The sequence below is a fragment of the Primulina huaijiensis genome, unplaced genomic scaffold (assembly GCF_012295235.1).
Source record: "Primulina huaijiensis isolate GDHJ02 unplaced genomic scaffold, ASM1229523v2 scaffold42781, whole genome shotgun sequence".
Classification (NCBI taxonomy): domain Eukaryota; kingdom Viridiplantae; phylum Streptophyta; class Magnoliopsida; order Lamiales; family Gesneriaceae; genus Primulina; species Primulina huaijiensis.
In genome coordinates this window covers 408272-422044 of record NW_027360306.1, presented here as the reverse complement: position 1 = coordinate 422044, position 13773 = coordinate 408272, and the positions used below count along the sequence as shown (strand labels likewise).

Sequence of the window (13773 nt, the reverse complement as noted above, 5' to 3'; positions counted from 1 at the left end):
TTGATTCAATGTGCATGAAAGGAACGTATTAACTTCATGAAAATTAAAGAATTCCGGGAGAGTTTTCTCAGGGAAAACACAAGTTTTGAAATGGAGATGAGTCAAAACATATATTCGTAAAGCCAACTCGAATACCACGTTCTGCAAGCTTTGATCTAGTTTTACCAGATTCTGGCTTCAGAGAAATTTATGAGAATAACGATCGCTTAAAATAAAGGATAAAAATCACAACCCATAATCTGTGTATGCAAAAAAGAAATGCATACTGTGATATCTGATGCCAAGAAAACATGAATCTTTCAGCACCTCAGGCCTTTCCAGCTCCAGCATGCTGTGTATTAGTCAATTTCCTGATCGAATCAATTCTCTGTAATCTTATCTGCTCGCGGAATTTCGCTATGAACTCATCCGCTTTCTTGTCCACATCAGGTCCTACATCACTAGCAGTGTCATCGATTGCGGCTTCTTCATTATTGCCTGAACTCCCTTCAAAGCAATCATCTTCATTTTCTACCTCCGACTCTTCATCTGAGGGTTGTGTAAATACTTTTTCATCGAACTCGTAGTTCTCTTTTTTTGGGAACTTCTCATGATTGGCCAACTTTTCATTGGTTCTAAATGTTCGAACAGACTTAGCCCTTAACTCAGGGCTGGGATTCGTTCTTGACTGTTGCTCCAATACACTCTCACCCAATTTCGCTAGAGGAATACTTCTCACGCTTCGCCTCATGACCTTCTCAGAAGAAACACTGTCATCTATAAATATGCCCGAATTCGATTTATTCATTACCAATTTTGGGAGAGACGTTGGAGGAGGTGCATGTGGAGGAGAGGAGAAATTCTTTTTCCTCGCCACATGATCTTCGCCATTTTTCGCATGGGATTCGGATGAAAAAGATGGTGAAGGAGATGGTTTTTTTGGTGGTGAATTAGGCATCGATGACTTAAATGATCTAGATTCTAGCGTTTTCGACTCTGAGTCCTCATCCTCATCCTCATTTTCCTTCATCTCCATCCTTCCTGATCTCGATCTCCATGGAATTGGCGAGGGGAAGACCACATTTTCCTCCATTATCCCCTCCAAATTTTCAGATCTCAACCCTTCAGAGCTCCCATTTCTTGATATTCTTGATATTGGCGAGCTGAAAACGGCATTTACCTCCTTTTCCCCCTCCAAATTTTCAGACTTCAACCCTTCAAAGTCCCCATTTCTTGATTTTCTTGAACTGGTGATAAATCTTTTTGACCTTCTCCGGTCAAATGAACCCTTTCGCCCACCTGAATCATCTACCGAATCCACCTCTTTAGGATCCAAAACCCGCTGTTTCAAGCTCCTAACAGGTAACAACAAAGGCTTTTGGCTGATTCCTGAACGGGAACCATCCTCTTCTGTTACACCAGAGCTTTCTTTGGCCACTAACACAACGGGTTCCCCTCTTACATATTGAGAATTCCATGTTTCAACCTTATTTTCATCGACTACAGTTTGGTTTTCAGATTCATCATCAAAAACAGATGAAACCTGAAGCAACTTAGACACATAAGAGTGAGCATTGTCAAAGTTTAAGTTATCTTTTTCCGTCCCGTCATTTTTCTTGCTAAATAATCCATAAGAAACAGCTACACCCACAAATATCAGTTGCAGAAGCTCCCAACTTCTAGCATTTATGGTTTGGTTAATGAATTCAGGAGCTTGTGAAGGAAAGAATGGAAGCAAAACAAAGAAAATTACAACAATGCCAGCTTTGTACAAGAAATGGTTGAAAAACTTACTCGTGCTAGCATGATCCGAAGAGATTTCTCTGACTAGTTTTTTGGATTTCAAAGTTTGAGAAGCTGCATCTGCCATGGAAGAACTTACAGAAGATAAACTTGGCTTTGGATCTTGGATAGTCTCGCAGAATGTTAAAGAAGAATTGAAAAAGAGGAGCGGAGTCTTAGAGACTAAGCAAAAGCAAAGAAAGTGGAGGGAGTGGGGAGAAAGTTTTTGGGAGTCACGATTTTCCTCTTATTACCTGTAAAGAATCACAATGTTTGATTTTTTATATATATTTTGGTTCGAAGTAAACATGTGATTTCATTCCATACATCAAACTAAATATATGCTGTCTGATCAGAACAATTAAATTATTTTCCTATATTAAAAACTAAAACAAGATTGGGGAGGCAAATAGGTTGCGTGAATGTGGATTGGATTCTTCTTTTGGAGTGCGTACGCTAGCTTTAGTTATTAAAAAAATTGAATGTATTTTCTTGGGAGGGTATTCTTTCCTTCGCTTGTTCTTCGTCCACATTCTTCAATTTCATAGTTTTGGTGGAGTTGACGTAGGATTCTTTGTGTGTGTTTACGGTTTTGGTTGAGTGGGTATTGGAGTGTCATGTATGGTTAAATTCGAATTTTTTTCATAAATAGTCAAATATTTGTTTGATTTAATTAATTTGATTTGACACAACTAACTGGCCGATACTAAATATTTTCCGAGAGATTGATTTAGAGTATATGAAAAATGTGCATACGATTGAGTCTCATGTACGAGTTTACTTGTGTATCTTGTAAGTCTTTGTTGTATCATAAAAATTTCTTTGGGAAAAAAAATAGTAAAATTTTTGTAAGGATTGATTGAACAAGAAAGTACCAAACCTTGATAAATGGAGTTTTTTGGTATTAAAAATAAATGAATGTCTTTTCAAGACAAAAAATTTATTACAAGACTTTTTTTAGTTATGAAATATTTTTAACGAAATTTTAAGTAATTTTCATAAAAATATATATTAGAATTGAATTGGTAATAGATTTTGAGAAAATTAAGAATTGTGATTCAGAATTCTTAAAAAAAAAAAAAGCATCAATTATTAACTTTGAAATCATTGTAAAGAATTAGTGTATTGTAAAATTATATTTTAATCAAACTTAATTAATTTATATATATATAAAATTTGCTAACAAATTAGATAAACACTGGCAAATAACCAAATTAAAAAGATGACGGAGAAAAATTATGTAGATTCAAAAAGTCATTCCAAATCAATCCAAAATCCAACTGGAACGCACACTACTTTGATAGTCGATTTTGGAGTACGATGAAATTGGTATCGAACACTACTTTGTGCCTTCGAAAGTTCATATCTTGAACAACATTTTGACTTGATCGGGTATTTCCCTTTCGAGTCTAATGTTTTCCCAAGTGTGTGATTCTTTTTTCATGGTCATATTGTCGTTGTATTTTCGATGTTCTTCAAGGTTTAAGCTTTCCAATTGATTTAGAATCAGAATCAGACGTTGAGTTTCATCTGCCGATGGTTTTCAAAAGCTTATTAGTTAAGTTTCAATTTTTTAGGTCCTTCAATGTGATTCATTAACCAATGCTTTAATAGAAATCTTCGTGGGTTGTAAGTTTCTAATTTTTGTAACCCTAATAGTGATGGAACTTGCATTTTTTTGACTAAGAGTTGTTTTGTTTTACTGACAGGGAATTTATTCGGAGGATCATAAATGGTGCCAGTAGTTTATTGGTGAGTATCATGCTTTTGATATTTCTTAAATTGGCTCGGGAAGTGTTTCGTAACTTAATAAGTTTATAACGGTGAACCGTATTATTGATTTGAATTGATGCTTGTTGGTTTAAACTGAATCATTGTTGGCATTAAATTTTCATTGTCACGTTGATGGAATTTTCTGTGGTTGCTGGTTGCTGTTGCTGGTTGCAAACTACGTGTTTGCGTAAATGTCGTACTCAACTTTAGATACGTACATATGCAACGAGTTGCTATCATGTATGGCGTTCTCTGTTTGTGTGTGTACAACCATCTGTATTAAGTTTAAAGAGCCGTAAGGTGGTTTGATCCATCTAATCATATTCGCACGAGTAACTCTTTTTACATAGAGCGAGATCCCCCAAGAATTGACAATAGACGATCTCATGTTTGTATTTTTTACTATCTTGTAAATACTTAAGTTAGATGGTCATGTTGCAAAGTTTTCCTTAATGTAACTTTTGGTTCATGCATGGCAGATGTGAATAATTGGATTTGTCAGTGGGTTTTTAACATTATACATATACCAAAATTGAGATCTTGAGATTTTTTGTTTACTAATGCTTTCATTTGTACAGGCAGTCTGATTTTTTCTACTCCACAAGACCGCATCGCAATCCCCATTTCATCATAAAGAGCCATTTTGTCTCTTGGGCTGATAACCCATTCTTATTTTATAACTGATTTTCCATTATACTGTATATGCTAAAATAAAACATCAGGGTGGCACTCATACGGTGGTTGCAGTGTCTCTGATGTGAGGCATAATAAACCAGTAAGCACTGCATTTTGTCTTTCTTTTCCTTTCGCTGTGTTGAACCAGAAGCTTGATTCTTCTCTTTTTCTCGTACTCCATTGACGAGTCCCATTTATAACTAAAAGTTTTGAAATTGAAGTTGACCGAGATAATGCCATCATTCCTCCCAATCTTCAATCACCTTTCTTCCTTAATTCCATCTAAATCCCCATTTTTTCTACACTCAAATTTCCTTCTTTTCAGAACCTATTCTTCACCAGCTGCTCAAAAGTTCCTCACTCATTTACAGAAAAATCAGAATCATGTGGAAACAACACTAAACACTGTGAAAGCCAAGCTGGACTATCCTTGCATCACACACGTCTTAAAAATGTGCGCCATTGATAAGCCCCAATTGGCTCTCAGGTTCTTTATTTGGGCTGGCCTTCAATCTACCTACAGGCACAGTGCTTATATGTATGCCCAGGCATGTAAATTTTTGGAGATTGATCAAAAGCCACAACTGGTTGTTGATGTTGTAAATGCATACAGGGCTGAAGATTGTATTGTTAGTGTCAGGATGTTCAAGATTATTTTAAATTTATGTCGAGCTGCTAAAGATGCAAAACTAGGCTTATGGGTTTTGAGGAAAACGAAAGAATTCAATTGCAGGCCAGACACGGTATCATACAATGTAGTGATTAGACTAGTCATTGAGAAGGGTGAGTTAGATGAGGCAATGGGGTTGATGAGAGAGATGGGTTTGATTGATCTCTATCCGGACGTGATCACATATGTTTCGATCACTAAGGGGCTTTGTGATGCAGGGAGGTTAGAGGATGCATTTGGATTGATTAAGGTCATGAAGGGACATGGATGCATACCAAATTCTGTTGTCTATTCTACACTCCTCGATGGAATTTGTATGCATGGGAGTTTGGAGAGGGCATTGGAGTTCTTAGATGGGATGGAGAAAGAAAAGGGAGAGCGGAAGCCAAATGTCGTAACTTATACATCTGTTATTAAGGGTTTTGTGGAGAAAGGGAAGGCAATGGAAGCATCTAGGATTTTGGACCAAATGTGTTATTTGGGAATCAGGCCAAATAAAGTTACAATTGTTTCTATCATGGACGGGCTTTGTAAGGAAGGGCATCTAGATCAGGCTCATAAAGTGATTGACAAAGTTAGTGTTATTGGTATTCAGTATGATGAGCTATATAGTTCTCTTGTTGTTTCCCTATGCCGGGCTGGGATGTGTAAGGAATCAGAGAATGTGTTTAGGATGATGATTACTCGTGGTATGAGGCCTAATGGTTTGGCTTCAGGTAGCATTATAGAAGGGGTATTTTCAGAGGGACGAGTGCTAGATGCGTTTGGCTTTATTGATTCTCTAGAAAAGTATGGAATTTTGCCACCCATTGATTCTGAGACTTACTCAGTTATCTTGGCTGGACTTTGTCAAGGAAATCATCTCACGGAAATGACAAAAATTGCTAATATTATGGCAGATCAAAGAATTTTGCTGAAACGACATCATGCTGAAAATATAATCAAATTTCTTAAAAGTGTTGGAGAAGATGGTCTAGCTTCCCGTATTGCTAATGCTAATAGTTAATGGCGAGCAAGATTTGTGCTTTCATGTGACTGCCTTTTGAATGTTTTGGCAAATTTTGGCAAATGCCAGATGACCTGAAACGAATCCCTACGGCACTGTGGCTTGTTATGTGTTGAGATGAATGGATTCCGATATTGATTGATTTTCACTGTTGAAGTATTGGCTTTTGGCAGCAAGGCCGTTGGCGTAACAGAGAAGGTCCCTCCTTATTCTTTTGATTTTTGTGAAAAAACAAATTGTTTGTTACAGATTTTTTAGTAATTTATGAGACCTTGTTATGTCTTTGATCTGTTTCATACTTTTCGTTAGTTAATGTATGAACATTATATATTTTGGCAGCCATGAAAAGCTGATTAAAAGTAATAATTATGTCCGATTAATGAAAAGAAAATAACATATGCTGTTGGATAAAAATTTGTTCAGTACTTGATCTTATTTAATATTGGCTTTATCAATTGGGTATGTTGTTTAAAAAGAAAAAAAGAAAAAAACTTGGTTTACCGTATATGTCATGAGCATACATCGCGCCAATTTCTTTTCATTCATTTGTTACCAGTTTCTTTTTTTCTGTTTTAGTTGATCGTAATAATATCGTATATTGGATAAGTTTTTGGTAAATACATTTTTTTGGTTAAAATGAGTATTATAAAAGACTTGAGATCACTGTGTTTCATGAATTCAAAAAATCATCACAAGATATTCTGTTACCGGCGATGATAAATACTTGTGCAATGAGCTACGCAGGGAAATATTATATACTCCAATCATGCTACAGAATTCTATCTTAGCAGATTGTTTGAACACTGACAATCAGGTAATTCCTGCGAAAAACATATTTCAATTCAAGTGAAATTATTCATTATTCATCTCTTGTAACACCGAGCAGCATTTCACCAAAGAAATTCTTGATCGTTGATGGCCACTGGTAAGATGATAATCCGACCACCTCCATTGATCTGTCAGTTGATGGCTGATCGAAGTTAAGCATATCCTCGGGGTGGCGGTTTTCAACACTGGCAGCAAAAACTCTACGATCTTTCGATGTGTCATCTTCCAAATAGGGAACGATGTACTTTTTCATATCAGCTTTAGAGATTCCGAGGTGGTTGCCGGATACTTTTACGTATTCGACTCTTCCAGCATCATCTAATGTTTTCAAACCGATCCAGTCCTCCATATAAAGCTTGGTCTGATCAAGGGTTGCAATTAGTTCTGCGGGTTACGTCTACTTGAAGTGCAATCAAACACTTTAAAATAAATAATAAGTAAAAATAAAATAATGGACCTGAAACAAACCCTTTGCTCTACAAGGAAGAAAATAACCTAATTGGTCCCGTTACACCTATCACATCTAATACTTGGTATGGTCTTGTTAGTGAATAATGGACAAAAAAAATAGTTCACCCAGTGCTTCAGTTATTTCCTAGTTGATCCTGACTTGATATTAGAGATCATGAATTCTCACTAATTCTAGACAATAATTCAAAGAAATGTAATTTTTCATAATCCAACAGATTTGATCTTACACATGGAAGGGCATTTTTATGCGGTCTGACAGGGAACAAGGATATGTTGCATAAGTTCGGTTATGCTTCAGCTAAAACACAGAGAAAATAATGAATTGGTGGAAAATAGCAACCAGAATGTATCGTCGACTAGAGATCACAGTTTTCACACAGCCGGACCACTTGTTTTCTTTACCCATGCTTAGTTTGTTTTGTTTTCGTAAGGAACAAATACTGAGCACATTTCCACTGAACTGAATATGATTCAAGCTTATGTAGCTCGAAATGATTTTGCAAAAGTTGAGGCTAGCCTGAACATGATAAATTGACCAAGAAAATTGTGCTCAAACTTGTTTGTCAGATAAAGCTCAGCTAGATGTCGATTCGATCAAATTTGGAAAAGAGTTCAAATATTGGCTGTATTTATTGCATCACTAGAAATAGGAATTCACAAATCCTAAGCCAACTTTTATTTGATACTGGGCTCCATTAACTTATACATGCATTATGTTTTCAGGTAAAATAATCATTTGAATACCTAAATACTAATAATACTAATAATAACCCAATAAACCTTGATGTATAAATTCATAAAAAACTACGGATTCTGAAACAGGACCATCCATTCAAGGATAATATGCTAAGCTTCATAACAAATAAAAAGTTTATATAGAAACCAAATTGTCAAAATTAGAGCTTACCTGCTGTGGTGGCAAAACTGGGTCAAATGACCCATCTGGATAGTACCCAAACCAAGCAGTTTCTTTTGGTATTAAAACAGTATCATGTTCAAACTGCTCGTAAGAGAGAGAGAGATCGGTGTAAATTTTAATCAGTGCAAATTGAAAATCAAGAAAAAACAGAAATAAACCAAAATGAGTTTTAGGCTAAAAAGTATGCCGTTCAAGTACCATGATAAGAACAAGATTTTGCAAGCTACTGAATCGTTCCTTGTAGGTTGAGTTTCTCTCGCCAGGAAGTTCATTGTTTAGCTTGGGGAGAAACCTGCATTTGCTCAAGTAGCCAGCAATATTCTGTAAAAAAATTATAGTATCTTATGAGTTAATAATTTAGAAAATACAAAGGTTGTCAAAGCAAAACAAAAATAATAGGAAAAACTAATTGAGTTTCAAAATTCCTCAACGAAAACCAAATGTATTCTTATTGTTAAATTTTAAACAGTAAAAAAATAGTGAAAAGGAAATACTACGCAAGATATAATTTACATGGCTTAGCCATAAAAAATCACTTCCACGACATAATGCCCAGCGAGTTAAGATTCTATTAATCTGTAGTTATAAATCTACTCTTCTGTATTTTATATAGGTGAAATATGTTGGAATAGATATGGTAGGAAATCTAAATAGCAATAAAAGCATATAAAAGATACATCACAATCTTAAAATATGAAATCTGATATTAAAAAATAATTGTTTTATTTCAAACATAAGTAACCAATAAGTTTTGGTCATTTACATCCAACAAAGAATTGTTAGCAACGCTGCAGTTTCATATCTACCAATAGCGAAGGCAGCATAATATACTGATCTTAAGGGACATTTGTAGAGTTCTAAGCAAGAACTGTAGGGGATGACTGAAGTCAAACGTCAACTAAATTACTTACATTTGGCAGCTTAAGATAGCCACTGGGAGCAAAGTGAGTCTGCACAAGTTTGCATACAAGAAGTAAGCTCCGAAACATCTACTTTTTTATCTAGAACTTGAAAAGTTGAAGAAACAAAGGGAGAATGCGTACTTGGATATAGTCAGAGTAGATCTCCGATTTAATTAAATTGTCCACTATAATACAGAATATGCCAGTCTGCAAAAACATGGAAATATAAAACAAAATAGCCAATGTGGAACAACCTTAATCCTAGACTTGAGATGACCCTCAGGAAAGAAGTAAGGTGCCTAGACATGTATTATGATATTGGAATCCTTATTGATATTCGATATCTGGTAATCCACCATAGAATATTCTTGTAAGATCTACTGGCCATTACAAAAAAAATCGGTGACACAAACGATATTTAAACAAGCAATAAATGTTGCTGATGATCCAGCATCTGCACATATTCAGTATGAAATCAGGTTGAATTTAAAGATTTGAAAAATAACATCTTTACACTACTTTTTGCATATGTTCTATACAGATACACCACACAAGTATGTGCTTGTTTCCATACAAAATTCTCAAGGAGTTGCTAAATTCACCGACGACATATCAAACATTATTTAATTCACACAAGATTCGTAATCAACTCGTGATATCAAAAATTTGGCAACTTGCTAAACTGGAGTTGATTCTCCATCTTAATCTTCATATTGAGATGGAATGTGATACTGATAGTTACTACATGCTGGATAATTTCATCAGCGAATGCAATCATTGTCGAATAGGCTATCATTTAGGCACCAGTTAAACAAGATAAGAATTTGTACAATTATACCAAATCACATATATTAAAGGCGCAAGTTGCGGCAAGTCACATGGTTTTGTGGAGCCTAGGCATTATATTTAACCTCTTTAGTTCGCTTTAGTGAGATGAAACACGATTATACACAATATTGTGGAATCTATATATAGGAAAAAATTGTCATGTTGGCTGATAAGTATTTCACAAACAATTAAAACACTTAGAAAACAAACATTAGTTAATGCTCGAAAAACATGAGTGACTATAACATCGGATTCACAGTATTTTCAAATAACATGAGTGAGCATCATTCGAACTCAGAGACAATGTGAGTGCTTGACTAACTTCCTCCATCAAACTGTATTCAGGACCTAGGCTAGCACTCCATGGACTTTTGATAAAAATGATCCAATTATCAATAAGGAACCATGTAATTGAGCCTAGATCTATTTTTGAGAATGAATAGATTGAAGTCTCAAGAACATAACTTAAAGCCGTATTTGCTTCCCAGAGCTAAGATGTGTCCAAAAGTCAGAAATGTGTGTCCTCAAATATGTAAAGAAGGATGAATGAATTGATAATAAAAAAGTTTGAGATACAATGACATATTAAAAGATTATGAAAACAAAAATAAGAGATGATGACGGCATTTCCTTTAGTAATATAGATGCATTTGAAATCATATACAAGGTGCAATAAAACAAAAGGTAACAAGAGCACTCACACCACATAGAGGAACTGAAGCAGTACCAGCATGAGGTCCTCCTAATGAAATAAAATTTTTGACCTGTCGTGAGGAAAAAAAATCAGAACTTCAAGTTTAAAGTTTATCAAAAATGCAAAATATAGTTGCTATGATCGATGAGGAAAGCAATACTCCCTGAGCTCACAGATTAATCAGCACAGAGTTTTAGATCAGAGTAGGAAAGATGAAAGGTTTGAGTAAGTTGACATTTTTGCTCTCTAAACTAGTGGTTGTAATTTAAATGAACGGGAATGATTGGGAGAAAAAATTTCAATCCTAGGACATGAAAAGTTCATTCCAATTATCCTAAAAGGTGCATTTAAATTGGAACAACCCAGCGTTCAAACTTAATCACATTGAAAGGATATTGAAATTATCAGAGCCTGAAACAGGTCAGGACAAATGTCTACATAGTCCAACATGATTTAAATAAAAAAACTTCCGCTGCAACATTTCATTATCACCATTCTGGATTTTCCTGGTATATATATCAATGCCACTGTTACAGTATTACTAGATCATGTAATGAGGCCAGCAGCAATAGTTACAGCTCGCCACAAATATGCCCACAAAGAGTTTGTATAAAATGAAGAAACCGCGCTTGCAGAATCGTTTCATAATGATCCTTACTGGTGGTGCTCCATCACAAAATTCCACGACACCTCGTCCTATTACATTGCCCTGAAAGAACAACCTTACAATTGTAAAAGTGGTGAACTTACTCACAAAGCATATTAATCAGATAACGGATCTTTGCCCTGAGTCAAAATAGCAAAATCAAAAGCAATAGTTAATTATATGCACATGATGTCATACTTTTGTTATAAAAAAGAAGTCAAAGGGAAGGTAGATTAATGTAGAGCAAATGAGAAAAGATGTAGAGGGTTCAATAATAGCATAGAATTTTGTTTCAAGATGTCCGCAAAAGCGTTACTGTGACTTGATTAAAGAACAGATGAAGAAACTTCATCAAATAATCATCAAATATAAAAATTGTGAATTGTATACAGTTGAATTATACGACAATTACACTCAGCTTCTGCTGGTAATTATATATATAAACTATAAAGACTTGGGTTGAAAGTGGAGAAAGAAGACAAACAAGCAAGTAGCAATGAAAAAGGCCAGTGTTTATCGCTCTCTAAAGATGTTCGACCAGCAACATATGAGAACCACGTGATGGACCTGAAGATGTGAACTATTATAAGATGTTAGGCCGTGAACAACAGGTGAAATTGTCCTTTTGTTTTGTTATTTTCTTATTTGACAATAATTAAGAATATTATAATGAAGTTTGAATTAAATAAATTGTGAGTCCCTGTGGAAAAGATCCTTGTGAGTCATACTATAAGTTGATTTGGATACTTGCAAAATGTAAAATTAATCCATCGCTTCCGCTTTCTTAAAATGTGGAAAAATAAAGAACAATCCACATCCGAAGTCACCTGGGAGAGACCAACGATGTTGTAACCGTCTTTGAGTTCTTTCATTTTTTTCACCTGAAGTTAGATGTTAGTTCATCAGATGGTACACATATTGATCAAGAATCAATGCATCCAAACAGCTTCATTACTCACCTTGTCACAAACAATTTCCGTCTGCGGGTGAAAGGTACCAACAATAAATTAAGATCAGCTGATCCAAATAAAGTCATAGATGAACAATTAACAGGTAATTAGATTATTCTGTCCTTGCCTGTTCCAGTAGAGTCATAAACCATGAATCCCATGCTCCATCTCCAATTTCTCTAGAAACATAAACAAGTCCCATTACACATCAAGACCAAGGAAGAAGCACTCAAGTAAAACATAAAACCTGCTAAAATATATAAAAATAGCTCCTTCATTTAGTCCTAATGTTTAAAATAACACTCTCGGGATCACAAATATCATCATGATTAACTTGAGTGTAAGCCAATTCGAAGGAACTTCTCACGTATAACAATGATTTTCAATATTTCTAATCAATGCTACAGAAACAATATTAAGTTCCTTAAAAAAAATCAGCGTTGATTTCAAAACTTGAGAAGTAAAATCACTTTGTTCCAACTTCCAACTTGACATTTTAGCAGAAAACAGAGACTGACCCGCACTCAAAAATCAAAGGATCAATTATTATCGACTACTTCAGAATCACACCACCCACATAAAAGATGCTGACAAAAAAAAAAAAAAGATAACCACAGCAAAAGAGCCTGGAGTTTGGAATAGGGAAAAAAAAAACAAAATAACAGCAAAATTTATACATGCAAAATCCTTGAGACTTGGACCAATCGCTGAGTTCCTGAGTGAAGTGCTTCATTCCTTTGTTCGAACATTGATCCCCAATTCCTACCGCAACAACAACCCATCAAAATAATGCAAAAACCCATTATACAAAAAAGCTAACTTTACGAGCTCAAAAAAGAGAAGCTGACATTAAATTATGATGCTATGATTTGAAAACAGAAAATTACCGTGCAGTACGATGAAAGGAAGAGAAAAGCATAGTGGGACCCGAGAGAAGTAGATTAAGGAGAAAATTATTATCGAAGCTGTATAATTAGACATGGGTCTTTCGGAATATAAAAAGATATTTCGCCACTTCCCAGGAAAGATAGCAGGAAATCTGGGATGCCCGCGAGGAAATACGCTGCGGGAGGGATCACTGTTCGGGATAAGGTTTTTGGGGGGAATAAAGCTTCGTCTTTTTCTCTTCCTTCTCTTGTAACAGAAGTTGAATTTATTTTCTTTTTACGCATACCACTCTATGTGCACACAGTTTTTACATATCTATCAAAATTAAAATTCTGTAGCATTTTATTAATGGTTAAAAAAATAATAAATTATTATTTCTGTGATGAATTAGTGAAATTTTATGAATAATCAAGAGTGGAAATGATTCATAATATATTTTATTGATATTTATTAAGAATGTGGTTATTATAATAACTATCTTCGATATAATCACCTCTTAATTACATAAAACAACTCTCTATTTTAATTACTTTATAATTTATTTTATGCATATCTTGACTCGCATAAAAGAAAGGAAAATCAATTGCTCTTTTAATTGTCTTCGAGATAATTTTCCACCCAATCTTTAATCGAAGAACTCAATGTCTTTTTAGTAATTATTTAACTATGTTTTAACATACATAACTTTTAGTTTTATATGTTTTAGACTGTTACACAATCTTCTGTTTTTGGGACAACTTTCCATTTTGAGCCATAATGTGT

The 13773-nt window shown here is 34.8% G+C and overlaps 3 protein-coding genes across 10 annotated transcripts; 1 reads left to right on the top strand and 2 right to left on the bottom strand.

Annotated features, from left to right (window-relative positions):
* Window positions 1-15: 15 nt before the first annotated feature.
* LOC140969838 (uncharacterized) lies at window positions 16-2020 on the bottom strand. The gene is made up of 2 exons (XM_073431346.1): window positions 1774-2020; window positions 16-1522 (listed from the first exon to the last, which is right to left on the bottom strand). Exons 1-2 carry the CDS (start codon window positions 1783-1785, stop codon window positions 308-310), a joined length of 1227 nt encoding a protein of 408 aa, XP_073287447.1. The 5' UTR covers window positions 1786-2020; the 3' UTR covers window positions 16-307.
* A 943-nt stretch (window positions 2021-2963) lies between these two features.
* On the top strand, window positions 2964-6170 carry LOC140969826 (pentatricopeptide repeat-containing protein At5g47360). Of its 8 annotated transcripts, XM_073431320.1 has the most exons (4): window positions 2977-3153; window positions 3471-3513; window positions 4113-4309; window positions 4581-6170. In XM_073431320.1, the coding sequence occupies exon 4, from the start codon at window positions 4662-4664 to the stop codon at window positions 5883-5885; it is 1224 nt and encodes a 407-aa protein (XP_073287421.1). In that variant the 5' UTR covers window positions 2977-3153; window positions 3471-3513; window positions 4113-4309; window positions 4581-4661; the 3' UTR covers window positions 5886-6170. The 8 variants fall into 8 exon arrangements, with proteins under 8 accessions (XP_073287420.1, XP_073287417.1, XP_073287413.1 ...); XM_073431319.1 differs by having other exon boundaries at window positions 2964-3090; window positions 4117-6170; XM_073431316.1 differs by having other exon boundaries at window positions 2964-3090; window positions 4113-6170.
* Window positions 6171-6617: 447 nt separating this feature from the next.
* LOC140969783 (uncharacterized) lies at window positions 6618-13266 on the bottom strand. The gene is made up of 12 exons (XM_073431238.1): window positions 13011-13266; window positions 12801-12885; window positions 12251-12302; window positions 12133-12153; window positions 12001-12054; window positions 11186-11236; window positions 10535-10597; window positions 9147-9212; window positions 9015-9053; window positions 8302-8424; window positions 8092-8184; window positions 6618-7074 (listed from the first exon to the last, which is right to left on the bottom strand). The coding sequence occupies exons 1-12, from the start codon at window positions 13102-13104 to the stop codon at window positions 6745-6747; spliced, it is 1071 nt and encodes a 356-aa protein (XP_073287339.1). The 5' UTR covers window positions 13105-13266; the 3' UTR covers window positions 6618-6744.
* Window positions 13267-13773: the final 507 nt, after the last annotated feature.

Excerpts from the sequence above, each read along its gene's own strand:
- LOC140969826 (XM_073431319.1), top strand. The coding sequence starts at position 4,443 with ATGCCATCATTCCTCCCAATCTTCAATCACCTTTCTTCCTTAATTCCA.
- LOC140969783 (XM_073431238.1), bottom strand. The coding sequence starts at position 13,104 with ATGTCTAATTATACAGCTTCGATAATAATTTTCTCCTTAATCTACTTC. Across the intron at positions 12,154-12,250 it reads TTATGACTCTACTGGAACAG|ACGGAAATTGTTTGTGACAA; the intron begins GCAAGGACAGAA and ends TTTCACCCGCAG. Across the intron at positions 11,237-12,000 it reads ACATCGTTGGTCTCTCCCAG|GGCAATGTAATAGGACGAGG; the intron begins GTGACTTCGGAT and ends TTGTTCTTTCAG.